This window comes from Podarcis cretensis (assembly GCF_951804945.1).
Source record: "Podarcis cretensis genome assembly, chromosome: 2".
In the NCBI taxonomy this organism is placed as follows: Eukaryota; Metazoa; Chordata; class Lepidosauria; order Squamata; family Lacertidae; genus Podarcis; species Podarcis cretensis.
This window is the reverse complement of record NC_137171.1, coordinates 105743631-105770347: the sequence shown is the minus strand read 5'-3', so window position 1 is coordinate 105770347 and position 26717 is coordinate 105743631. Positions and strand designations below refer to the sequence as shown.

Here is a 26717-nt window from a genome sequence, read left to right as displayed (position 1 = left end):
GGATTACTCTGTAAAAGCATGTGCATAGTAGGGACGGGGAAGGTATTTATTTCAGCTCACATTTAAAAGTGAACCTACCTAATTTACACTTTACAGAACTATCTGTGAAGCTAAACACAGCTGAAATCCACACTTCTCCAAATTTTGCAATGCTTTTCTGTAGCCGAGTAACGTGTACAAAAAGCACATACTGGGTCAAGGGGTGCATAAAATGCATATATTAGTGAAAGCAACAAACAAAAAAGGTGATGTATTAGTGAAATTTCTTTTGAAAAATGTGTCCATTAGGCAAATGGGTGGAAATTTCAGGGGAGCCATTTCCCCTACTAAGAAGACCTCTTTGACAATGGGTCAGTCTGGGAGCTGGTGGGCTGCCCTTTGCTGGAGGTATTTTAGCAGAAGAAAGAGAACCATCTCTCAGGGATGCTGTAACTGCATCCTGAAAGGCAGATCCTATGCTCAAGCTGGGCTAGGCAGCTTCAAATGACCCTTCTGACTCTTCTATAGGTCCACTTCTATAGGCCAGACTCAAAACTTGTAGAAATTTGCCTTGCATTGGAGGTCACACGATAAGTTTCCTTTGACTGAGAGACCAAAACGCCCTGAAATATTGATGCTCCATCTTTGCTTGCTTCTGCAGTTACTTAAAAAACAACAAGAAGAACAGCCCAAAACAGCTGTTTGATCTTTAGATGCATGAATTTCAGTTGGTGACTTGGGAAGAGCCTGGAATGACACTGATTCAATTCTAGGACAGCTGGCGAGATGCAGGCAGAGCCAAGGTTTATAAAAATGCTTTCCTAAATAGAAAGTGACAGAACATTACTTTGTTTTTGGAAACATTTCCCGAAAAAAACATTAACTTTACCTCAGCTTTTTTCAACATTAACCCCAAATGCTAACTACGCCATGCTGTTGCAAGGATAGAAAATGGCTGCCGCAAGCCTTGGTGTCTATTTGCGAACCAACACGTGTGACCTGGAGCTGATCCTGGGCTCACCCAGTACCTCCTCTCAGGGCACAGCTCAACCCTAGCAAGAGGGAAAGGCAGCAAATTGAAGGATGCTGAGCAGTGGTGGGAAAGAGTGCTGGATTTCCAAAGAGACAGATAGGAGGAACCTGCTTCTTAACATCTGCAAGAAGCTGGGAGCAACAGCCATTTTTAGTTCTTGCATACCAGTGGCTACTGATGAAAGACCCATTTTGGCAAACTCGCTTTATTGACGATGGCCACCCGATTCACCTTTTTTTTTTTATGGTAGGTGGCACCTGCTCCCTTCTTGGCCACCAATGATTGGCGGTCACAGTTCCCTCACAAAGTCTCCTCTGTATGACACTGCATCTTGACTTAGGTCACACACAGAGACCGCTTTCCAGGAGAAGATGGTGACCACCATGGTTTTGGCTACCAAGAGGAACATTGGCACCCACATCACCATAATCCATTTTGTGTTTTTTACTACAACAGACTTGGCGTAGCTACTGCCCTGGGAAGAGGATGATGAAAGAGAAAGGTTTACTGTGTGAGTCGTTCGTGGAAGACTTGACAGAACAGTACTGGATCTGAGGCATCTACACGAAGAAGTTCCAAACAGCAGAGAGAGAGATTATTATTATGTATTTATTTATACCGCACTCCCCTCCCCCCCAGTGGGACTCAAGGCTTACAGATAAAAATAAAAACCATTAAAACATAGAAAAACACTATTTAAAAAGTAATGAAACATTGGTATCTCTCTCTCTCTCTCTCTCTCTCTCTCTCTCTCTCTCTCTGTGTGTGTGTGTGTGTGTGTGAATCTATTAAAACCACACAAATAATTACAATAAAATCAGCATGGCACCAGTAAGCTGTCCCCAACCTGGTGCCCTTGGTGTGTTTTGCGCTACAACTCCCATCATCCCTGACCCTGGGCCATGCATGCTGAATGGAGTTCTAGTCCAAAAATACATGGAAGGCTGGATCAGTGATTCATAAGAAGGAATCTATGGCAGTTACAGAGTTTGCTGGACAGAACTTCTTGGAGCAGCCATGATCTTACCCCATTCCTTTTCATGGTCTTCTCAAGCCAATTAAGAGACAGGAAATCGATTGTAACCTGGTACATCAAGTTCTACACACTGGCTGACTGATAGATACAAACACTTAAATGGACCATCCACTAGGCATATATGTCAAATGGAGAAATCCCTCTGCTCATATAAGAAAACCTGTAGTTTCACCTGTGTTGATCAAATGGATATGGATATCCTTAAAAATAAAAAATAACACTGACTACTATTAAAATATACTTCCTTTAAAAGGGATTTAGTCTTGCTGAAAATATATCTCCCAGTCTCTTTGCCCCTCTCCATTTGACCCCTTGGTAACATCCTATATAATGCTTGCTCATTAAGTCACTTAGACTTTTGATTGAGTTGTCTTGGTATAACGTGCAAATTATGTTCATTTTTCAAATCACATTTGGTTTTCTGTGTATCTTCTTTTGCTTCCAAGATATGCTTCCCAAGAATGTCGGATTCTGATTTCTCCTTTATAGGAGGAAATTCTGTGAACAGGTTTTAAAAGAATACCTCTAGATCACAGACTTGGAGAAGCAATAATTTTTCCTTCCTTCTTTCCTTTTTGGAACACTATCACTCCTTTCCAGGAAGAACAGCTCAGTTTTTTCTGTTTTAAAGATAGCAGCAACGTGGACACTGCCTTTTCAGGCTATATATAACAGATTTACTATATTCATCACCTCCAGTTTTTATACCATGATGTAAGCTGACCTCATAATTGTGTCATCCTCTATATTTACAGCCCAGTAACACCTTTCTGGCAGTTCACAAGGGCCACTGAATTTATGGAGGCAATAACAAGTCAGGTGTTTTACGGATTGCCTGTGCATCTCAGAAATAAAATAAATAAATAAATTCAGGACTATAAAGTGAGGTGGTTGGAACACAATGTTTGTATCTTTACTATGCTTCCCCTCACCATGGTTTTTTTTTTTGAGCTAACTAAAAAAAAGGAAATCTCCAACACAGTTAAGCTATGCAATTCTGTTTGTAAATTCTGTTTTTTAAAATGTGTTCTGATGTATTTCAATTATTGTTTTTAAGCTTGTTTGTTTTTATTTCATATTTTATAACATTGTTTTTAAATGTTGTAAGGTGCCTTGAGAGAAAGGCAGCATTTTAAGATATCAAATAAATAAACAAACCATTTCACTGGGAAGTAGGTTGAATTGAGGCCAATGGAGCCTACTCCTTAGCAAGTCCACCCAGGACTGAAGCCACAATGGAGTGTTTTGGAATATATCAAATTAATTCCACAGGAAACAGTGAGAATAGAAGAGCTACAATCCATGTGCTCCAAATTTCACTGGGCTGCAGGATGTGCTTCAAAGTGCTAAAATGAATAAAATGTCACCTGGACACAGTTGATAAAAGGACTGGGAGAGATAGGTTTAGATCCCCCCCTTCCTTTTCAAACAATAACACTGCACACTAGTAACTTTGGGAAGGTCACTGTCTAAGCCTTGATTCTTTATCTGCAGAATGGAAAAAAACAAACCCTGCTATCTGTCCAATGAAAACAGGAGGGTGGAAATCTAAGACAACCAAAAGGCCTCAGTATTTATAGAATCATAGAATTGTAGTGTTGGAAACATCTCGTTTCATATAGTGACTAATCAGTTGCCTTGAAGCAGCCCACAAAAAGTCAAGAGTGGAAGGAGTACATAACATTTGCTCGCCAAAGGATGAACCAATGTTGAGAGCTCCCTTCCTTTTCCTTACAAGAACAATTCTATCAGAGATGCCTGTGGGAGAGGATGGAGCTAGTTTCCCATTGTCAACCTGTCTGCCAGAAACTGTGAACCCAATTTAGGCCACATTGCAGAGAGGAGCCATCTTGTTATGCATGTGATTTATGTCCTGCTGCATCCCATGGCTCAGTTTGGCCGACAGCCATTTTTCTAAATGTTAATAGTTTTGTCTCTATAGGCTCACATACGGAATCAAATGGGTTTGATGATGAAAATGCCCAAATAAATGGGCAGATGGATGGTAGGGGTTGAGGGGTGAGACAACGGAGTGGTACTAGTGGGTGCAACCCTGCTCCCCCCTCCATGCAGCTGTATGTCACGTGGAATTCATGCTCAAAGAGACATTAGGCCACAATATCTGAGATTATAAAAAGGAAGTGATTTCAAAAGTGTTTGATAAGGGATGGAATCAATTCCAGGCCTTATCAGTGCGATAAACGTTAGTTTTAGATGGTATCTTGTGAGTAAATGTTGGGAAATTAATGATTTTGCCTAAAAGGGAAAAGCGATGTATATTGGAAAGCTGCCAGAAACAGAGGGGTTAGTGAAACTGGCCCCCACTGGGGGTGCAGGTGCAAAAATCTGCATGATGCATATATGCCGTGACAAGATCAAACATGGGAGAGGCTTCCCATTCTTCTCACACCGTGGCACAAAGGTGTATGAATTTATTTTGCCCTTCTAACCTTGCCCTTACCCCAGACACTTGGGTTGTGTGAAATGTACTGATTTGTAATGTAGCTACTGAGGTAAAGTCATTTTTTTCTGGTGGAGCCAGCGCTGATACAGCTCCTTGCCAAGGGAGCAAGGGATCCTAGGCACACCTCTGGCCAGAAGCCAAATAAACAAAACTTATTTTAGAATATGATTAACACTGAGGAAACCCCTACATCAAGAGGTAGAAAATGGCTTCCATTCAAAGCTAGATAGGAGCCAGCCCCAATGTAGCACAAGCTGAAAATAGGAACAGGTATTTTCAGTTGCAGCCTTATGGTGTACACCAGGCATAGGCAAACTCGGCCCTCCAGATGTTTTGGGACTACAACTCCCCTCATCCCTGACCACTGGTCCTATTAGCTAGGGATGATGGGAGTTGTAGTCCCAAAACATCTGGAGGGCCGAGTTTGCCTATGCCTGGTGTACACTCTGCCCCACAGAGCCTATAACATTAATCACATACAAACAAAAAATTCAGCAAAAATATTACATCATGACTAAATACAGCTATCTACAACTCCAGAGAGACTTGTGGCATTTTCACCAATGAGCCTTAAATTGGTTTAATTTCTCAAATCTACATTTGAAATACTAATACTGTGGTACCTCGAGTTAAGTACTTAATTCGTTCTGGAGGTCTGTTCTTAACCTGAAACTGTTCTTAACCCGAAGCACCACTTTAGCTAATGGGGCCTCCTGCTGCCGCCGCGCCACCACTACACGATTTCTGTTCTCATCCTGAAGCAAAGTTCTTAACCCGGGGTAATATTTCTGGGTTAGTGGAGTAACCTGAAGCGTATGTAACCCGAGGTACCACTGTATCTACATTGTCAAGAATGAACGTTCTATGTGCCTCACATTAATGATGTGAACATGTGCATGCAACAGCGTGAGAGAGTCTTCAAGGTGCACTGAGTGTCAAATGGACACGGTCCTGCCTCCATCTGCAGCTCTCAGCTCTAAAGCTAAATTCTCACCTTTCTCAGTCTGGCCTGTTTTACCCTCTACAATGTATTTCTGCTGTTGTAGGCAGTTTATATGGCAATTTGTCACTTTGTCCCTTTGGGCATCCCTGCGCTCACTGTGGAAAGGCAACCATATGGTTACTATCAGCTGTCAATTGGCAGGGGACCAATATGGGCTGAAGTACCCCTTCTTGTGTGTCCTGAAGTACGTTGGGTGTGCTGAAACACGCACATCCCACTCCTCCGATGGAGCTGCACAGATATGCCTTTGGAGACAGTTAGCTTTAACCTCGAAACAAAAAACCAGGAGTGGATGAATCTTCCTATTTCTCATCCATGGCACTTTTGCACCTGCTCTGTTCCCTTTCCCCATGAATCTGTATTTTAAAAACTTCTCCAAATACCTATTTCAAGGCCTGTTTTCTCTCAATACACACATTTAAATGCTTATTTTGATAGGTTTGAAATACCAAGAACTGTGTTTCATGATTCTGATAAGTGCAATATCTACTGGATAGCTGAGTTCCGATCTATACATTTACTTATTTCATAAAATGTGTGCAGTTTGACTGAAAGAAAAGAAACCCTCAAAGCACTTTGCAAAAAAATAAAAGAAAATCAATAAAAATTTACAGCCAGACAAAAATTAAAATACTAAAAGAGACCTCAACTTTTGAAGCGTATGGTTAGATTTGTCTAAACTGAAGAGTACAGTGAAGGCACCTGCTTGAACTCAACAGGCAGGGAGTTCCAAAGTATTGGTGCTGTCACACTGACTAAACCATCAAGTTCTTATAAACGCAGGAGTATTATGTATGTAGCCCCTGTAGTAGTGCTAATTCCACCAATTGAAGGGGTTGAGTGGGACATGCAGGGGAATGCGAGAGCTGTGGATCAGGACATTCGATGTTCTGTATGCTTTTGAATCCCTAAATGGAACTAAACTAAACCTCAATCTGCAGAATTAAGCCCACTGCATTTTGTTCTGACTTGAATGGATATACACTATTCTTCTTCCCTCTTCTGATATGTTTGTGGATTGTCAGCATGACTCCTCAAATTGTATTTTTCTCTTGGCCAGAGGTTTTCAAACTGTGTTTGAAGGAATCCTGGGGTTTCTTGGAAGCTTATTAGGTTTTTGTAATGAGAATATCGGTAATTGAGGACAACCCCTAAAAGCTAGCTTCTCCTCCATTATAGCTTTTCAGCTGCAATATGTGGCTGTAGAAGAGGCTTGGGTGTGCACTCTCAGTTCACACAGAAACCCAATGAACCTGGACCAGAGGTCCATGTGAATGTCTGTGCCCCTTGAATATTCTACAGTATGCTCTGCAAGCGGTTGCTGTGGAAGAGATTGATGCAGAAATAAGAGAGACAGGTGAACTTCCCTTGGCTCCCATCGGATCGACTTAGAAATGAATTACACTATTTCCCTTGGAATTGGAAAATGACTTCACTCCTTACTGAACCAATCCAGGCAGCTCTTCCAATGTGGTGCCGAGCAAAGCGACAGAGGCATTTCTCTGTGGCTTAAAAGCAGGCTGTTTCAAAGAGTAGCTCCCAGAGATACTGGGAGTGGGACACAAAATCCCAGCCTTGCCTTTTACCTCAGGTCGTGGGTCCCCACCGGGGATTGCACCTCCCCTCCATTTTTCCCAGGGTCAGCTCTTTGAAAGAGTGTCCCAGCAAAGCCACAAGGACATTTCTTAATGGCTTTTTTAGATGGCTCTTTTAATAAGTCTTTAATAAGCTTCTTATGCAGAGCTGCCGCCTGAAACGTAAGGGATAGGGAATCTCTCCCCCCCCCCCCCCCGGTGAGAGACACAAGCTAAAAAGGTTCCCGGTGGGAGTGGGCTTTCTCTCCTAGTCCTCCCCCCCTTTCCTGGTGCCAGTTCTTTCGCTGAGAAGTCACCTGCAATTTAGGGCTTGCTCACACTTCTGCTTGTCCCATGCCAAGAAAGCACAGGTCCAAAAGGTTTTCCGCCTGTCCCATCCTTTCTAGGCACATATCCAAGTGGTTTTTGCTTCTCCCAACACTTTTTCCAGTAAAACCCACTGTATGCCGCTGAATCTGCAGAGAAACCGATTGTTCCAATTCAGCTGCGGACTGCGGATTTCCCCAGGGAAAAGCAGAGGAATAAGCACAAGTGTGGGGATAGGAATTCTAGGACTTCTTGTGTTTGCCACTCCAAGCAGTACTGAACCCCTCAAAGCTGTTTCGGACCCCAAGTCGAGTGAAGTTATTCAAGAAAGGGACCCTTGAAAGTAGGAAGTTTGAAAACAACTGCCCTATGCCAAAATTGCCAGTCCCCTCTAGCGTTTCATTACATGACCAGCACCAAAGACAATTCTTTCAGTGCTTTCCAATACGGATCTTTTCCAATGTCAACAGTAACATTGCATTGCGGCTTCTAGGAATAAGGACCCTACCACAAACACTGTCCTATCCCACATCTGCACCCCTCCTTGCCGGTCTTCCTCTCACATTCAGACATGCACACATAAATGTTAGCAGCTACCAAGTTTCATGTGTGCGTGGAGAAGGCGGAGAAGGTGGACATCTCTTTCTCAGGCACAATAGCTGAAAACAAGATTTAAGAGTCTACCAAAGAAAAGTCATATTGATCGGTTCTTTAGAACATTCCGAACACATCCTTGTTGCCTGGGCTATAAACAGCAGCTTACCGTGGGTTGGAATGGGAAAGAGGGTTCATTTCTTTCTGATAGTGACACCCTTGATTGACAGGCTGTGGAAGACAAGAAGCAGGAGTGAGAAATGTATTTTGCCAATGTTCTTTCAGTCTCAAAGCTATTATTAACCATTTCACGCAATCAATATATATGCAGTGCTTACAGAGTTAGAAAAGTAAAAAGATGAGGCCCTACTTCCTAATGGCAGGGGTCACCAAAGGGAGGGGAGGAATGAGGAGGGAAGGGTAACAATGGGAGAATCCATGTAGAATGACCATGCCTTAATATAGGTGCTCTCCCCAAGTCAGGAAAATAATACAACATTTTGTATTTATGAAAGGAAAGTAACGTCACACTGGTCTGAAGGATGGGAGAAAAGTCTGAGTATATTTATGATTTGCTAATATTCATCCATAGCAATCATTTGCATTTTCTCTCTCACTCACACTTTTGCAAATTTCTGTATTTTCACCAGTTGGCCACATGCACCAAAACACTAGGTATAATTGATTTCAATTTTAACATTTAAATTCTTATTTTAAATATTCATAATTTCAGAAAAATGCTCTGAGCCCGATTTAGAAACAAGGCAATTTTTTATATTTTAAGATTTAAAAGTCACTTTAAAGAAATTATTACACCTGACAGCTAAGCAGAGTAATACGTAGTTCTCAAAGCTATTATGTTCATTTTGGACTGACAGTTTGGAGCAGATGCTAAACAATTTATACTTCAACATTTTTTCCCTGACAGCCTAGTTATTACATTCCATTTCTTGATAAACTATCACTGGCTAGAAAGTATAGTTTTTATTATATCACTTTTGTAAGTTGCCTGAGAGCATCTGTTCATGCATTTGCCTTGCATCCTGGTATCTTCACAGGCCAAGAGACAATTCTACTCCCAACCCACAAATATGACTAAAGATACGAATAGAAGGGCAACAGAGAATCAAGCTGCATAACAGATGAAAATGCCTAACCTAGTATAGGACTAAGGTCAAAGTACATGGGAAAAGTAATTGAATACATAAAGCTGAGTATTTATTATTCAGGAATGTACAAAGCATATGAACTGAAACTTGCAGCAAAGATAAATGAGAGGCAAAAAACAGCCTTCTGGTGGTGCTGTTGCCATAGATTAGGCCAAGGGACAAAGAGGTTATGTAAAATTAGCCAATATTTAGAACAGAAAGCCTTGTTTTCTGGTGAGAAGCTGCCTATAATCTATATGGAAAAAATTAGCAAAGATTTGATGAGCCAGTAACAGCGGGGAAAATATGATTAATTGGAAAAGACAAGATTTTATTGTTTCACACAAGAGAAGAATGCACAAAATACAATTTTCTCCCGGATCATCAATGCAAGGAAAACTTTACAAATAAGTCCCCTTATTGATAAGTTCCCTTCATTGTTAAACACACGTATTAGAACAGTTGCACACTGCAGAATACAAAATGACACTGGGACACAGCTGTTTGCTTCACTTGTATAAAACACAATTCTTATGTGGGGTTTACTTTTCATCAGCCCTAGAGCTGTGAGTGGTAAAAGAGAACAAAAAATGAGTCAAAATCTGCCTTGCCTAAGAGCAAAAATTCAAGATCACAGACAGAATGGAAAAAACTCACAAGCCCTATTCATGCATTATTTGCATGCAATGATGATTAATTTGCATGTGATGACTTCTAGACCTGCTGCCAACATCACACCTGCCCTTTAGAACAACTGTGCACATTTTGGCTGTGTAGGTGTCCCAATTGCACGGTAGTCTACAAGTAAGCAGGAGCTTGTGTATCAAGTTTTCCTTATACACAACCACACACAGTGTTGTTGCTGAAGAAAACAGATGCAAAGTCAGGGGTGGGGATAAAAGCTCCCCCCACTCCAGAGAAAACATGCCGCTGCCCTCACATGAGTAATGAGTGAATAGTTCCATGGTGTTTTCATCCAAAATGGGCATGTACCTTAAATCTTAACCTGGGGTGAGATGCCAGTGAGATGCCTTTTGTTTGATGCAGAAGCTAACTCTTAATTCATTCCAGAGAGGGCAGTCTGGAAGGTCACATAATACAAACCTCAGAATCTATAGCCTTCATAGTTGCAGAACACAAGTGGAAAGTGACAGTAATCAGAAATATATATTATGCTGTCAGGTCTCATGTTTTCATTTCCAGTCTCATAATTACTCATTGATTTTGAACATCAGGAATTAGCAGCAATGGGCCCTCTATCCTCTCACATGACTGAACATGACTGAGTTTGTGGGTGGGGTTGAGAGATGTCCTACTGGGATAGCTCAGCCAGTAAAGCACGAGACTCCTCATCTCAAGGTCATGGGTTCAGGCCCCAGGTTGGGAAAAAGATTCCTGCATTGCAGGGGGTCCCTTCCAACTTGACAATTCTATTATTCTATGTATAATTTTCTGAACACTGAGGCACAGAGTTGTCATTTTGGGTTCCAGACTTTGCCAAACATCTGCCCCAATCCAGGTACAGTGGTGCTCCGCAAGACAAACGCCTCGCAAGACGGAAAACCCGCTAGATGAAAGGGTTTTCCGTTTTGGAGGTGCTTCGCAAAACGAATTTCCCTATGGGCTTGCTTCGCAAGACGAAATGTCTTGCGAGCTCCTGTGGGTCCCCCCCCCTTCCCCCTTTTCCTAAGCCGCTAAGCCGCTTATCAACTGATCTGCTGATAAGCCGCTTATCAGCTGATCCGCTAAAAGCCGCTAAACCGCTAATAGCGCTAATCCGCTAAGCTGTCAATGGGCTTGCTTCGCAAGACGAAAAAACCGCTATACGAAGAGCCTCACGGAACGGATTAATTTTGTCTTGCGAGGCACCACTGTAATGAGATTTGTACAAGGAAGCAGACTCCTGCCAACGTTTCACTTGGTGGATCTGGAATTGTAGGTGCAAACTGGATGCATGTACAATTGTGGATATAGTCAGTAAGAGCTGTTTGACAGTGGAATTTGCTGCCAAGGAGTGTGGTGGAGTCTCCTTCTTTGGAGGTCTTTAAGCAGAGGCTTGACAACCATATGTCAGGAGTGCTCTGATGGTGTTTCCTGCTTGGCAGGGGGTTGGACTCGATGGCCCTTGTGGTCTCTTCCAACTCTATGATTCTATGATTCTAGTCTGGATGTGTTACCTTGCTACCTGCCTTACATTGCTACGGAAGTCACCAAAATACATGCGGTTGGGAGAACTCTTGAGTCAGCAGATCTACAGAAGGGTAAAAATTGGTATCAATGGTCATTTATACTTGCCCACTTTGGAAAGAATAATGGAATCAAGCAGGCTTTGGTAAAGAATAATAGAGTCAACTTATCATACGGAAAGGTTTTTTACTAGGCAAAAAGCTGAAGCATGTTGGAAGGACAGCTTAAGGAAACTTGCCTTTCAGCTGTACTTTCCTCAGTGGCTTTTTGGACAAGCAACGAATTTCAATTGCCAGCGTTGTCAACTTGACATTGCATAAAACTTTATATTCTCCGCTAAACTGAACCAAAACAGTTTCAAAAGTCAAGTTCATAGATTGCAATGTGTAAAGATAGGCAACATCAGAATCCACTGAATGATTACTTGGGTTCTGAATGGTTCATTTGTTTGAAAAGTGTCTTAACAGAATTTTGGTCTCAAGTTAAAAACGCAGAAAGGGGAAAAATCCATAAAGAGGTCTGGTTTTCTGTAGAGAGAGGCACCCACAAAACATTCATCACTAGCTGCAGATACATCTAATTATACTTTTAAATGAGCAATTCATTATATCTTAAAGCTTAAAAAAAACAAGAGAGACACATTAGCCCAAAGTGTACAGAAGTTGATCAAAGTGCTCACTTTGAACCCAAACATGAGTTTGCTAAGTACCAGGATACATTTTATTCTGAGTATTTTTGTTCTAAAATTATGTAAAACTAAAATAGGCATGTATAATCCGAGTTTGCCTATGCCTGGACTAGGATGCTTTATCCATCTAACACGGACCTAAGTTTCTGTAGTTGCTGTGAGACTAAACTTATATGCAGCATGTTCAGGATCACATCATGGAACTAATAAAGCTGGTGGAGAAGGATGTGATGTCTGGTGAATGGCATGGGTGGTGCTTAAGGGCAAAGCAGTAAATGGCTATTTTGTAACAAAACTGCTTCCTTCCTTCCAAAGGAAGTAGAGCATCTTATTACAATAGACTGCGATTGTTCAAGCTTCATACAGAACAAATAATACAAAAAAATTGCTGAGGTGCTGGAGCGGACATATTCTTAATTGCCTCTGGAGAGCTGAGTAGATTCTGCATTCTGGCTATAACTTCCATAAAGGAAAGGGATGATAACTACAATGGGCAGCAGAGCATTTTTGAAACACCATGGATTTTTGGATATAAAAAATGAGTGCCATTCTTCCCTCTGTAATATAGTATTTTTAAAGTATGTATTATACTGAAAATTAGGACACTTTCAAGTCAACATAAATGTTGTAATCGTCCCCTCCCCCAAGGAAAAGATGAATATTCAAACCTTATCTTTCTAGCCTGAAAAGATTATTTCAGCTTAAAAGGTAGCTTATGGTTCTCCGCCCACTTTGCAAAAATAAAGGATTTCTACTCCGATCACTTGCTTTTGAGGAATGATAGAGAGTAATACTGAAATCCTTTTGGAGCAAAAACAAAGCTCAGCGATAACAGCACATGCATTGTATGCAGAAGATCTCAGGTTCAAAACTTTAAATCTCCAGTTAAGAGGATCAAGCTAGCAGGTGATGGGAAAGACCTTTTGCCTCACGCTCCTAAGAACCTCCGCCAGTCATGGTAAGCTATATTTGGGCTTGATGGTCTAATAGGTCAACCTGTTCTTTAGACACACTTAGGAGTAAGGCCTATTGAAGAAGAAGAAGAGTTTGGATTTGATATCCCGCTTTATCACTACCCTAAGGAGTCTCAAAGCGGCTAACATTCTCCTTTCCCTTCCTCCCCCACAACAAACACTCTGTGAGGTGAGTGGGGCTGAGAGACTTCAGAGAAGTGTGAGTAGCCCAAGGTCACCCAGCAGCTGCATGTGGAGGAGCGGGGAAGCGAACCCGGTTCACCAGATTACGAGTCCACCGCTCTTCACCACTACACCACACTGAACACAGAGGGATGCTGAGTAAACATGCTCAGGAATAGACAGCATGTATCTCAATATACATTCATATTCAAAAAGACAGGTCCCACGTCATTCTATCAGTAGCTTTGAGTTGTTTCAGAAGCATCTATCTTCAGTGACGACAGCCGATGGAACAGAGTTGTCCAGAGTGCAGAAACAGAAGCTCTGGGTGACAGATTTTGGCCAAACTTTAGGAGAAAACAGCCTAATGGTTAGAGATGTTTGGCAGTGTGACTGACTGCCTTAGGAGTTGATGGGTTTTGTTGTTGTTGCTGGAGGCATTTAAACAGAGCCATCTGCCACAGATGCTGTAGCTGCACCCTGCACGTTATTACTCCATGGAAGGGCTCTTGAATGTGTTTGAAACTCTCCTAAGAACCTTACTGCCACTATTGCAAAGTTTTATCAGTAACGCACGGCTGCAGAGTTCACTCATGAGTCATGAGCATCTATGCGGACATCGCTTAAAGGTAGAACCCTAAAAGACCATAAAGGTATAGAAAAAAATGTTTGTATATATCCAAGATCTAGAGCATTTAGGATCCTTCTCAAGCCAACCTTCAAATAAGCCCAGAAGAACTATGGGCTCCACTAGGAGAACATATAGAAGGCATGCTCAAGCTTACCGCTGGGAGACATGAGTTCCAGGTGGTTGTGTCATCACTGCTTGCACTGATGCTGATATTACAGTTGTCTATCTGAGATGCACTCAACCCATGCGAAGGTCCGTTATCTTCCAGCTCTTCGTTCTGTTGCCTTTTCATACTAGCCAACATCTGCAGTTCAGAAGCACTCATGTTGCTCGGCTGGTAGTTTCTCCAGTCATACTCCTATGAATTGTATTGAAATGAAACGTGAGGGTGGTACTGGAAGGTACTATGCGGGGGGGGGGGTGTGACAAATTATCAAGAAACAATTACTGCCCTACTAGGAAGGTTCATAAAAATTTTTTTTTGGGGGGAAATGCCTGCTCCAAAGGTCTTATCTTAATATGCTAGGGATTATATAGCTATATATGAAATTTCACGCATATCAGTTAATATCTTGACCCTCCTCCATGAAAATAGCTCTTTACTTGGCAGTTTTCCTATGTCGTGAAGGCTGAAATTTCAATTCACTGGAACATTTACTGTTCCCAACCCTAACCTTGTGGGAAGCCATCTAATTAGATTTTAATTTGATTTTGACATGTTTTTAGGAGGTAATTTAATTATTGTTTGATTTTATACCAATGTTATGTATCTGATGTTAGCCACCTTGAGCCCGACTTTGGCCAGGGAGGGCGGGATATAAATAAAAGTTTATTATTATTACTTGTTATGATTCCTTTGTAAGAAAATAGGAAATAACATAAAACCATTTTTGCAGGCAAAAATATATAAAATAAATCAATGGGGGGTGTGTGTGTGTGTGACAAGAAATTTTCCGCCCCGGGTACCACCTGACCTTCCTACGTCTCTCTCACTATGGAGAAGACATGCACACTTTTCTACAGCAGTTGAAAAGATCCAATATTTCTTGCAAGGGAAAGAGGTCATGTGATATTTGCAGCAGGGAAAAGCGTTCATTAATATACACACCAGCTTCTGCTACGGATAATAACTGCATCGACAACTTAACAGAAAGGACATTGAATAAAAATACAGCTATGCGAGACAGCTTGTATTCTAGTAGTTTTGAGACTTGCATGGTGTATAAAGCTGCCAGGAATGTTTGATTAATACTGTATAAATGAGTATAAGAGATGAGAAAACTAATTGAACTAGGATAGATTGCAAACACTGCAAGGTTCGTTAATTACTATAATCCAATGAATTAAAATAAACCAGATCATCAGTTGGAAGGTGGATTCACCTAAGTTTATTTATTTATTCTCATATTTATTTCTATTTTGGGGGGGGGGGAAAGAATTGAGTAGACTATGGCATCAAGACAGAACATGCTTTGATGTTGCAAGACTTCAACTTTGGGCTAAAACTCTACACTTATTTACCTGAAATAACCACCAAACTCAATAGGACTTATTTCTAAGTAAATTCTGAAGGACTGCACTATTAACTCCTGGCATGGAGGCAAAGTTAAATCAAAGTTTGTCACCAACACAAGTCAGTAGTGGGCGAGTTGTTTATTACATGACTAAGATTCTACTGTGAGCTCCCACAACACTCCTCCCCAAGTAGGTTTACTTAGAACTAACCAAGAGCTGAAGAAATGAAAAGTAATATGCACATGCTGAGTGAAACTGTAAATGTTCTACACATTAACATTTACTTATTAAAATATCTGCTTCAGCCCATGTGTAATCTCAACTAAGGGTCTGAGGAATTTTTTCATTTGTTTTTTTTTTTTTAAAGGAAAAAGGGGAACACTGTGGTGATGGCCAAGATCTGAACCAAGAGCTGTTACTCACAGAATCATAGAGTCGGAAGGGAGCCCATGGGCCATGTAGTCAAACCCCCTGCAATTACCCAGAAGTAAATCCCACTGAATCCATTGTGATTTACTCCCAAGCAAATGTGATGGTTTAGAATCAGTGAAGTTGCATGCACTTGTCAACAGAGGGCAACTTCCTTCTGTGTTGCCTAGACAACCAAAGAAAGCAAGCTGCTAGCTTTCACAATAGTCTTTTCCTCACACAAGCCCTCTCTAGTGCCCCTTTTCCTGATGAGAGCCAGTGAAACAGTAAGTTCTCAAAACAGAATTAAGTCTGATAAATTCACAGAAATGTTTCTCCTCAAATTACAGAATCTCAATTTCATTAAGTGTCAGGTAGTTTGACCAAACTGCGGGAGGCAGTGGAAAACAGGAGTGCCTAGCGTGTTCTGGTCCATGGGGTCATGAAGAGTCGGACACGACTATACGACTAAACAACAACAACAACAACAAGCACAGCTGTATATATAGCTGCAGCCACTCTGTACAAAAGCTTTCTGGGAACTGCAGGTACCTACATATCTATTCCCAAGCTCTGAAGGGGTCTGGTGTTCACGCCGAAATTACTTGTTTGCTTCAAGTGATAAGGAAGACTTTCTACCTGCGTTTTATACAGATGGTATGGCAATGGGGAGAATACTACTCCCTTGGTACAACAGCTCTACTGGTTACCCATCTGTTTCTGGGCACAATTCTAAGTGCTTGTTATCACCTATAAAGCCCTACATGGCTTAGGTCCAAGCCATCTGAAAGATAGTCATAAAAACCTGCCTGAGTTTTGAGATCTTCAGGGGAGGCCCTTCTCTCAGCCCCTCCATCCTCACAGGCATGCTTGGTGGGGATGCTGGAGAGGGCCTTCTTGGTGGCTGCTCCCAATCTTTGGAACTCCCTCCCTAGAAAAGCTAGACTGGTTCCCTCCTTGTCCTTCCGCTGGCAGGTGAAGATTTTCTTGTTCCAACAGGCTTTTGGGAACTGATTGCTTTTAATGAAAGGGCTGGTGCCACGCTGTTTTTATGGTAATTTTTGGTACGGCTTTAATCTATTTTATGCATGTATGTAGTTTTAATTCTATTAATGTTTCATTGATTTTTAATGATGGTTTAAAAATGTTTTTCAGCAGTTCTTATTTTTATCTGTAAGCCGTCTTGATTCCCATCATGGAAAAAGGTAGGTATATATCATCATCGGCCCAGGGGTTTCACTGAACATCTGAGTGTTCCCTTTGCCCTACTGCACTCACAATAACAAATGGAATATGGCTTTTAAATTGGTGCAGAAAGAAAGTGGTCAGCAATTCGCCTTTTAACGCCCTAGACTGCACTTATGGCTCATGATGGCATCAGAAATCCATTCCCTTTTCAGCAGCTTCAGCCCCCACCAGGGTACATAGAAAATCATGCCAAAGTGTTGAATGCTTCTAGGCCAAATTACATCTACCCTGAACATCATGGCTTATTAGTGTTGATAACTAGTTGTTATTCACTGGCAGCTCAATCTTGAAAAAGGCTTTTAAAATAAACTTACTGCCCCCTCAGCTGCTTGAACAACAACAACAACTCAATCAACTGTCCACAACATGTGCCAGTTCTTTCATAATGTTAATTTATTACTTGGATTTCAGTAATACCTCTTACATTCTAGCTACCTTCTACACATTCAGAAAGACAAAGTCTCCAAGCCTCCCTTGGGCATGCTTGAAAAAACACACAATCCTTTTTGAAACCTTTTTTTAGTGGGTGTGTACTTAAGCCTTTTGCATTTGACAATTCAAATAAGCCTGGTCCATTTACCCAACCTGAGAGTCAATCATGAACATTCTTTCAAAATGAACCCCCAGCTTGGACCACAACTTTCCTCTCTCTCTATATATATATATTCACTTAGAACCAATAATTAGTGTTCCTTTATATTGCAAAAAAGAGTAGGCTGAAAGAACTGAGGGACAGGGAGGAACTTAGAAATTCCTCATGTTGTCCTCTGTTCTATAACAGTCCAAACGGTAGCACACACTGTGAGCCTTTTTGATCACAAATAGCAATGTGCACTCAAGACTTTTAATCACAATATTGAAATTTAAAGAGTGGTGTGAACATTGTACTTTGAGAGAGGGGAAAATATATGCCTGAGAGAGGGGGAAATATATGCCTGTTGCACGCTGGCCAAGGTTCATTCTTCTATGATTTGAAGTGGCCAAGAAATGATTGCAGCATTGATTTGTACACAAAATAGTTTTAAGACAGTGGCGTATTATTTTGCAGGTCCTTTTGCTTTTTGGTTAATTGCATATCTTAAGGCCCTTTCTGTCTTTTGTACAAGGATTAGCAGTTTTCCCCATGGAATATTTATGTTCTGTAAGGTCTAGACTTTAATGAAGCAAGCTATCGCCCTTTCCTTGACACCTGGGAATAAACCAGATTTACTGAAAATGTAGTTTTGATCAACACAGCAAGCAAGTAGCCTTGCATTAACCTTTCCGCATGTGAGGCCAGACTCTCGGTAGCCATGCCGTAAAGGAGTTGGAGACCCACCATTCGTTGTAACCTCCTCCTCTGCAAAGGTGTTAGGGAGGGGAGTGTCTGACAGCTGACTGCTCTTATCATGGGCTCAGTGCTCCTTTCTGTGTAAATTTGTTAGGGAAGTGATGCTAGCTAGGCTAAAAACAGTGTACAGGGTCCCTTCCCATTGGGGAGTGGGAGGCTACCCCACCTCAGCAGCTTCTGAGTTGTACCTACGGGACTGCCTCTCCTGGTATGTCCCACGGAAGAACTTACGGTCTTCAAATAAAAACATATTGGAGGCCCCGGGCCACAGGGAGGTTAGGCTGGCCTCAACCAGAGCCAGGGCTTTTTCGGCCGTGGCCCCAATCTGGTGGAACACTCTGTCACAAGAGACTAGGGCCCTGCGGGACTTGACATCTTTCCGCAGGGCCTGCAAGACAGAGCTGTTCCACCAGGCCTTTGGCCAAGGCAGTCTGACCCCCTCCTTCTGTAATCCGCATAGAACTCTAGCCCAATTGTTGCCATTAATTTGATTCTGAATTGATTTTAGAATGTATTTCAATTAACTGACTGTGATTTTATGTAAACTGTGCTATTTTTACTGTTGTTAGCCGCTGGCTGGGAGGGTGGGATATCATCATCATCATCAGAAAAACCAACCCTACACTGAGAGGAGAGGAGATCTAGAATGTTTAATAGCAGCATAGGGGTGGAAAGACACCCCAACTAGTCTAATTCCATGCTTCAAAACAAGGTAAGACAACCTGCCTCTTTATCCCCCTCTCCACCGCCAAATCAACACCTACAACCTGGAGCTCAGTATGCTACAAGCAAAGACCAGGTGCACACAGACTCTAATGCAATAGCTCCCCACAACTGTCAGTGGTGCAACTATGTAATTATAAATTTGGTTAGGGAACTGGATCTGGCCGGGGGTCACCTGGCTGTCACCTGCAGCCAGGAATCACAGAGACTTGGAAGCTGCACAGTCACCAGCTTCAAATGATGTGAGGCAGTGCAAGACCCAGTCTGAGCGGTGCCTCCTTTAAACAATAAAAACTATTGGAAAGCGAGAAAACCAAACTTCCAAGATTTTGTGCTTTGCATTGGACAAGATCTGACCATACATTTTCTCAAAATATCTGCTGTGAACATTATTCTTGGCAAAATAAATAAATGCCCCCCTTTTTTTCTTGGTAAAATGTACAGTATCTGCATGGGCAACGGTGAAGGCAACAGCTAGAAAGCATGCTGTAATCAAAAAACCAGCTGCACAAGAGGAAGATGAGTAATGTTGACCTTTATTTAGATTCCTCTCAGGCACAGGGTTGTAATCTGACATCTGAGATTACCTCTTAAGGGCTACCTCCTAGGAATACTTTGTAATGCTGCAAGTTTAAAGGAAAGTAGAAATGCTTTGTTAGGTCACAATCCTGAGAATGTGACCTACCAACTTGATCCCTGAAAATGCTCTCCTTGGTCTGAAATACAGCCCTGGTGCTCTACAGCCCCTTTATGTTCGGTGATATTTAAATGGGGATTTCCTAAAACGGATTTCAAACTGAAGTTCCTTTTTATTCTCAAAGGGGTTTTTCATGCAAAAAGTAATTTCACACGGCTCCCAAGATTCTTCTAAATGCAACACTTCGGCTGGCAATTAAAAGCTTATCTTGTCTTTCTGTATATCCTCTCCATACGATAAGAAGCATTTTTATTAAGCTTTTAAAACATTCAACGGATTGACAAAACCTGTTATAAAAAAGCCATTTTTTCCAGTTTAGAGATGCACATAATGACATTTGCATTCTCTTAGGTTCAAATGATTTATCCAGAATTGTTTAAATTTAGTTATACGTGCGGAAAAGTTTAATTACCAGCTATCTACTTGGTTGCAATATTACCCAGAGGGCTGCACTTCTTTCTTAATTAAAAAATATTTGAACTTAATAATAGAGAACTCTATTAAAACATGAATAAAACATTGCAAGCATGCAGGTCCTTAAAGTTTACTAAGTAGTTAGCAAATCAATTTCATTAAGAGTTGTTTGAGCATTTTTTCACTAGTCATATACATGTGGGGATTAGCAGACTTCTTCACACCAAGTTTCCACCGCAAAAATTCCTTTGACATGAAACCCTACACATTAGGCCATATCTGCACCATACTTTTGCCTTGCTCTGAGAAAGGAGGGAATGGAAGAGGAGCTATCACAAGCTTGGAAACTGCAGCTTGCCTGGTGCTCACCTGTAGCAAATGAAGTATCTCCTCAAGGTGAGAAAGGAGAGAAACTTTTATAAATTAAGAACTTGCCTCACTGTTGGCTCTTGAAGTCAGCTACACTCCATCCCTGACAAAAGAAGCTGCTGTCCCTTTAAAACTGGCTTCTTTCTGTCTGCTTCGATTCAGTCCAATATAATCTCCTAGGACTGTCTCAAATGAGCATGCTTTTGGGTAAAGGTTTCCTTTTTTCCTGCAATATTACTACCAGGCCACCAGGGGACGGATCTATTGGGCGGACCTCCCAGGTCTGCTGCTTCTCATTGCTTTCTACACGCTGGACTACAAGAGTTAGGGTGAGGTGTACATAGGTCCATTGTTGTCTCACTCAGGTAACAGCCCACCAATTTCCTCTTCTGACCAAACTAGGCAGACCACAGACCCCTGGCAGTGTGATCCTGAGCCCTGAGTTATGAAGCACTTTGTAAAACAGGGATGGTATGATAAGACCCATCTCAGTGCCAAGCCTACTGTTGCACTATGCAGACTTAGTATTGTTCGTGTCTCCGCTATTCAGTTTGTCTACATCAATTCCAGCCCAGAGCCACGGTTCAGGCAACACAACCACTTTAGGAAATATTATGATTATTGGTAAATTTTGCAAATTGGTTAGTGTGCCAAGTAGCATTTTCAATTTTGAATCCTGTCTTTTTATTTTCATGAATTTATTTCATAAAATATTTGTTGACTGATGGGAGTCCAATCACCTCTGGAGGGTCACATCCCTGGTCAAGAGGGAAGAAGTGGCAGAAGTCACAGAACAGAGTCTGTAACTACAATTAGTACACTTAGTGACTGGGCTTGCATGCATTAAACAAATACAGTCCACTAGAAATGAATCTGAAGAGACATTACAATAAAATTGTATATGCTGCACAGCAAGACATTTAACTGTCCAAAAAATGTCAGAAGAATCTGACAGCTTAAGAGCGGCCACCTCTAACACAACACACATTCCATTTTAAAACTCTCTATTCATAGCAGACAATTTAGCACATAAATTGAGTGAGGAAATCTTAACTGTTAAAAAAGGTACAAAGTATTGTCACCTTATTTGCAGTGGACTAATTTGTTCTTGCATAACTGTTGCTGTAACGAGAGTACACAGTGGGGAAGGGAGTAAAACCACATGAGGGAGAAGAATCAATTTGATGGGCATGAGTATAGTCCCCAAAATAGCCTGGGGATTTGGTATATGACACTACCTTACTGTTAGCCTTCAATCATGTCATTTATTATTTTTCTGGATGGCTGCAGCAACACTATGAAGTGTAGAGACTAATGATCTCACGAGTGCGCCTGCAGATTGCTATTGAAAATCTGTCAATTTTCCTCTCCAGGACTTCAGTCGTCTAAACTGAACCTGCATTGGTAATTCACAGACTTCAAAAGTTTGCCAGTGATTACAATAAACATGCCCTGCTTGGAAGTCTGAGCTACCACCGTTTGTAATGAAAATTTCGAGTCATATTATTTCACCCACCCGAACCCCCACTATGGTAGCAACTGGAAGGCTAATTAATCAGAAGAGTACAACTGAAAAATAAGAACAAAAGTGCTGGCACTGATTTGGATCATCAGACTATCCAGGCCAGTGCAGTGCCCTCCATACATATGAGCAGCAGCCCACGGCAAGCTCACTAGGTCAGAGGCAGCCAACATGGTGCCTCCTCCAAATGACATTGGACCACAACTTCCATCTACCCCGGCTAGAGTGGTCAATGGTCAGGGATGGTGGGAGTTGCAGAACAACAACATATGGAGGTGAATTCAGTCCACTCTTCTCTCTTTCTTATTGCGACTGGGACTTGCAGAATTGACAGGGACATAAACTGGCCCCTAGTTCACATTAAGGAAAAAAGAACCATGCTAGTGAGTTTGCTGCCCAGACTATAAAGTAACAAACCTGTTCAGTCATGATTTTCATTAATGAAGGCTACAGAGGATGGGGGGAACCTACATGAGCGGGCCACTGAGTTAATCTGCATATTTTCACTGCACGTGCAATGGACCAGGTAGTCTATCGGGTCCAACCTTCACAGGCTCACCAAAAACACATTCCCCTTAGCACAACTGCAAAATGTGTTACATGATGGTCCTTTCAGAGCAGACAGTCCCAAGTGGCTCATACAAGTCAAGTGCCAAAAAATCCTTTCTGGTCCTGCCACTAATCCATGCGCTGAAGAGAAATTTATTCCCAGCCAAGAATCAGATGGCATTCAATCAGATGGTGAATGGCTTTTCCTTCATGCTCACCAAGGACAGCAGGGCATATAACCACCCACTCAACATCCCCTTTTCAATCATCACAGTTCCAAAAGCTGCAATGGCACAGAAGAGTCCCCAAGATCTTAGGGATATTTATTTGGATTGATTCTGACTCCGGAAGACTCCAGCTAAGAGATAAAGCCAAAATCTGAGATACTTTCATAACTTTCTTGAAACTAAACAATTTTGTTTGTTTCTTCAGCTGTTCCAGTGAGCTTTTCCTAGGCGTTTATACCCCCAGTCTTGATTTACAAGCTATATTTATTATTGGCCCATTGGTATTCATTAGTTCTTCTGCCCACATTCTTCTCTCACTGTCATCTTTGTAACAAATGTCAAACTACAATTGGACAGATTGCACTCATTCAAAAGATTTTTTAAAAAATTACCTCCAAATGTTCTAAACTTAAATCAGTCCTTGACAAATCTTGACATGTGGATTGACAAATCATGAGATTTTTAAAAGCACAATAGTTTCAGAGAAACTTTGTCTCTGTATTTTCTATCTTCAATATATTTGCTGTAACATTTTTTGAATTTGATTTGGTAGCCTATGGGCAAGCAACTTGAACCCGCATCTGGATATACATTAAATTGCTTCAGAGGCCACATGCTGTCTATGGCTTACGCTGTTCATTCTTGATCTTAGGTGGGAATCCTAACCCCACTTACATGGGAGTAAGTCCAATAAGAAGACATTTTTAGGACTGTGCTGTTATCCAGTTGCTACTGATAGCCCTACCTGCCATGAATTTAGACCGTTCCTTTGTGACCTTGATTTGTTATTAATTTATCTTTGCTTTACAGATTTATCATGCTCTGTTATTGGTCACTGCCCCGTACTGGGCCAATGAGTTCAAATATATGAAACCAAGTTCGCATCACTAGGTGTAAAGTGGACATGCAGGGATACGCAGAACCTGCAATGCCCTCTTATTCAAACAATATAGATAGAAAACCTTAATACTTTCTCCATGCTCCAAAACACTTACAGGAATTTGGACTATCAGATTTGAATTCTCCTGTGGGATTTCTTTGAGGGATTTTCTGCTGATGGAAGTTCTTAATGGGCTGGTTGATGTACCCTTTGATACAAAAGATGCCTCCTTCCTGGGCTCAGGCATGCTTCCTGTTGGGGACAAGCAGGAAGTCGGCAACAAGTTTCTTTGGATGTTATCTGCCTTTCCTGCCATCACAACTGAATCTTCTGTCGTTGGCGACAGTTCCTCACTGGTGTGTTTTGCATATTCTTTGTTTGTGCTGTTTTCTGGACTTCTGCATGTCATCTGGAGTGGGATCTCTTTGAAAACTGCAAGTTCAGATGACCCTAATAATGAGGGGCTGGTCAGAGCCTCTTGCATAAATTCACTGTCATTATCATCCTAGAATACAGAAAGACAACAAAATATGAATGATGCCCAAATACTGCCTGTTTTAAAATTTCTTACTATTTTTCTCATTCAACATAGCTGCAGAGTACACAAAAGAGAGAAGGTCCCGTTCCCCACTGCTGACATCTGAAAGTCTGTCATATTCCTAACTTTTCTGTTTCAGGTGGCTTTCATGTCTCCACATGCAGCTGCTGGGTGACCTTGGGCCAGTCACACTTCTCTGAAGCCTCTCAGCCTCACTCACCTCACAGAGTGTTTGTTGTGGGGGAGGATGGGAAAGGAGAATGTTAGCTGCTTTGAGACTCCTTCGGGTAGTGATAAAGCGGGATATCAAATCCAAACTCTTCTTCTTCTTTAGGCAGGCAAAATAATTCTTTTTTTAAAACAACAACCCTGCTTTAGATCTCCACTTTTGTACCTCAGGCTTTGTAAACCTTTGCTTTTTTCTGCATTCTCTCCTTCCCCAACAACCTTCACATACCTACACACAATGCTTAGATACATTCCTCATGGAGAGTTGCATCATTCCCCTTAGTAGGGATATCAACAAGGCCTCTCTTTTCCACAGATACACACACTTTTATTTACCATATGGGGAAATAGTATAACATACACTAATATAATCTGGCAGAATGTATATACATCAATATCATATTCTGCAATATCACATTTTAGCTGACATTTGTCCTGTATCTTCACACTACCCACCAATACACATTTCTATTTCTGCAAGTCTCCCTTGTAGATTTTATTTTAAAAAACCATATTCAATCATGCACCAGTGCCAAAGCTTCAATAAAGTATGTCTGATTAACTGTAGCACGGCATATGTACACTGAAGAGACTGATTTCCCCAAGGATATGGCTCTTCTATTGCCATGCCACATTCCTTGAAAGAAGATGCAGATGGGTATCTGGACAATAATTTCTGGATACAGAAAACTGATTGCTCTTGCTCAGTTGTAATTTCTAAAAGATCATTCTTGAGAGCCCACTTTGGAGCAGATGGGACCTAGTCCTTTGTATCCAGAGCTTTAATGCTGAGAAGCCAGAGTTAACATGCTTTGTGAAGAGAAGACAGTCTTACTCATTTAAATGTGAATGAGAAGAGTAGGAAGAGCTTCATAGGGTGAGGGCTGCAATGCTGCACACTGTCATGGTAATATAAATCCCATAGGTTTTTAAAGGGATCGACGGTATTTAGAAATTGTAACCTGAGGATTATAATGAGAACGTGGGCCAAATCTTAAGACTGACCCCGCTCCCCCACCCAGCAAAATGGGCAGATCTGGACAGAGGAAAGCAAAGATGATGGTGGTGAGAGGTGGAGGGAAGCAAAGGCACTCTGCGGCCAGTAAGATTTCCAAGTTGCCCATGCCAGTGAGCAAGCCACATACAGAAGCTTTTAGATGGGTGAAGGTACCATCTGAATTGCTCTGGCCTACAGAAAAATCGCTGTTGGTTTCCCTGTAGTTCTCTCCTTTGGTCAAAGGTGGATGGTGGTAAACAGGGCAAATTCCCTTACATCCAAAGGAAATTTATTTTCTGCATCTTCAAATAGCCTTTCCCCCGATCTAGCATTTTTCTTGTGTATGTCATTGCACAGATGATACGTTTGGTTTACTTGGGTTGCCCCGTTCATTTTCAATGAATGGAAAACTTTCTCCTTCTTTTAGGTAAGTCTACAGATCCAACAGGACACGGGTGGCGCTGTGGGTTAAACCACAGAGCCTAGGACTTGCCGATCAGAAGGTTGGTGGTTCAAATCCCCACGACGGGGTGAGCTCCCATTGCTGGGTCCCTGCTCCTGCCAACCTAGCAGTTCGAAAGCACGTCAAAGTGCAAGTAGATAAATAGGTACCGCTCGGCTGGAAGGTAAACGGCGTTTCCGTGCGCTGCTCTGGTTCGCCAGAAGTGGCTTAGTCATGCTGGCCACATGACCCGGAAGCGGTATGCCGGCTCCCTCGGCCAATAAAGCGAGATGAGCGCCGCAACCCGAGTCGGCCACGACTGGACCTAACGGTCAGGGGTCCCTTTACCTTTACAGATCCAACTGCTTACCTAAAAGAAGGAGAAGCAAATAATGAAGCTGAACTTCAAAGCAGAGTTCAGATAACTTTCTGTATTGGCCCCTGAACATAGATTGCACATTATTCTCATTACCTTTGTTTGACACAGGACAGAGTTGTTGTTCACGTGTACAATAATGTGAATTTTGCCATTGATTTAAGCATAGAAAATGGATGATTTGTGTCCAAGGGAAAATCCACAATGCATACCCATTCCAGTTTATTTTTATGTAGGAAATAAAGTAAACCAAAGTAAAACTTAAATGGGAAAGAGCACAAAGTGACAGATATCTATAAGAATAAACATCATTATAATTCAGTCCTTTTCCTAATTAGTAACTGGTCTTATCTTTCTGGATTATAACTGGCAATGAGAATATCTTGGTATTTGTGAAGAACTCCCAAAACAGAGACCAGATGATGGCCATGATTTAAGATTCAGTATGTCAACT

The 26717-nt window shown here is 41.6% G+C and overlaps 1 protein-coding gene across 4 annotated transcripts in view; it reads right to left on the bottom strand.

Moving 5' to 3' along the window:
- CFAP20DC (CFAP20 domain containing) overlaps positions 1–26717 on the bottom strand; it is a 147128-nt gene that overhangs the window by 33060 nt on the left and 87351 nt on the right. For all 4 annotated transcript variants that reach the window (XM_079961484.1, XM_079961483.1, XM_079961485.1 and 1 more), the window contains 3 exons: positions 23798–24187; positions 13955–14158; positions 8180–8241 (listed from right to left, as the gene is read on the bottom strand). In XM_079961484.1, coding sequence (XP_079817610.1) covers positions 8180–8241; positions 13955–14158; positions 23798–24187 — 656 coding nt within the window. The remainder of the gene's footprint in view (positions 1–8179; positions 8242–13954; positions 14159–23797; positions 24188–26717) is intronic.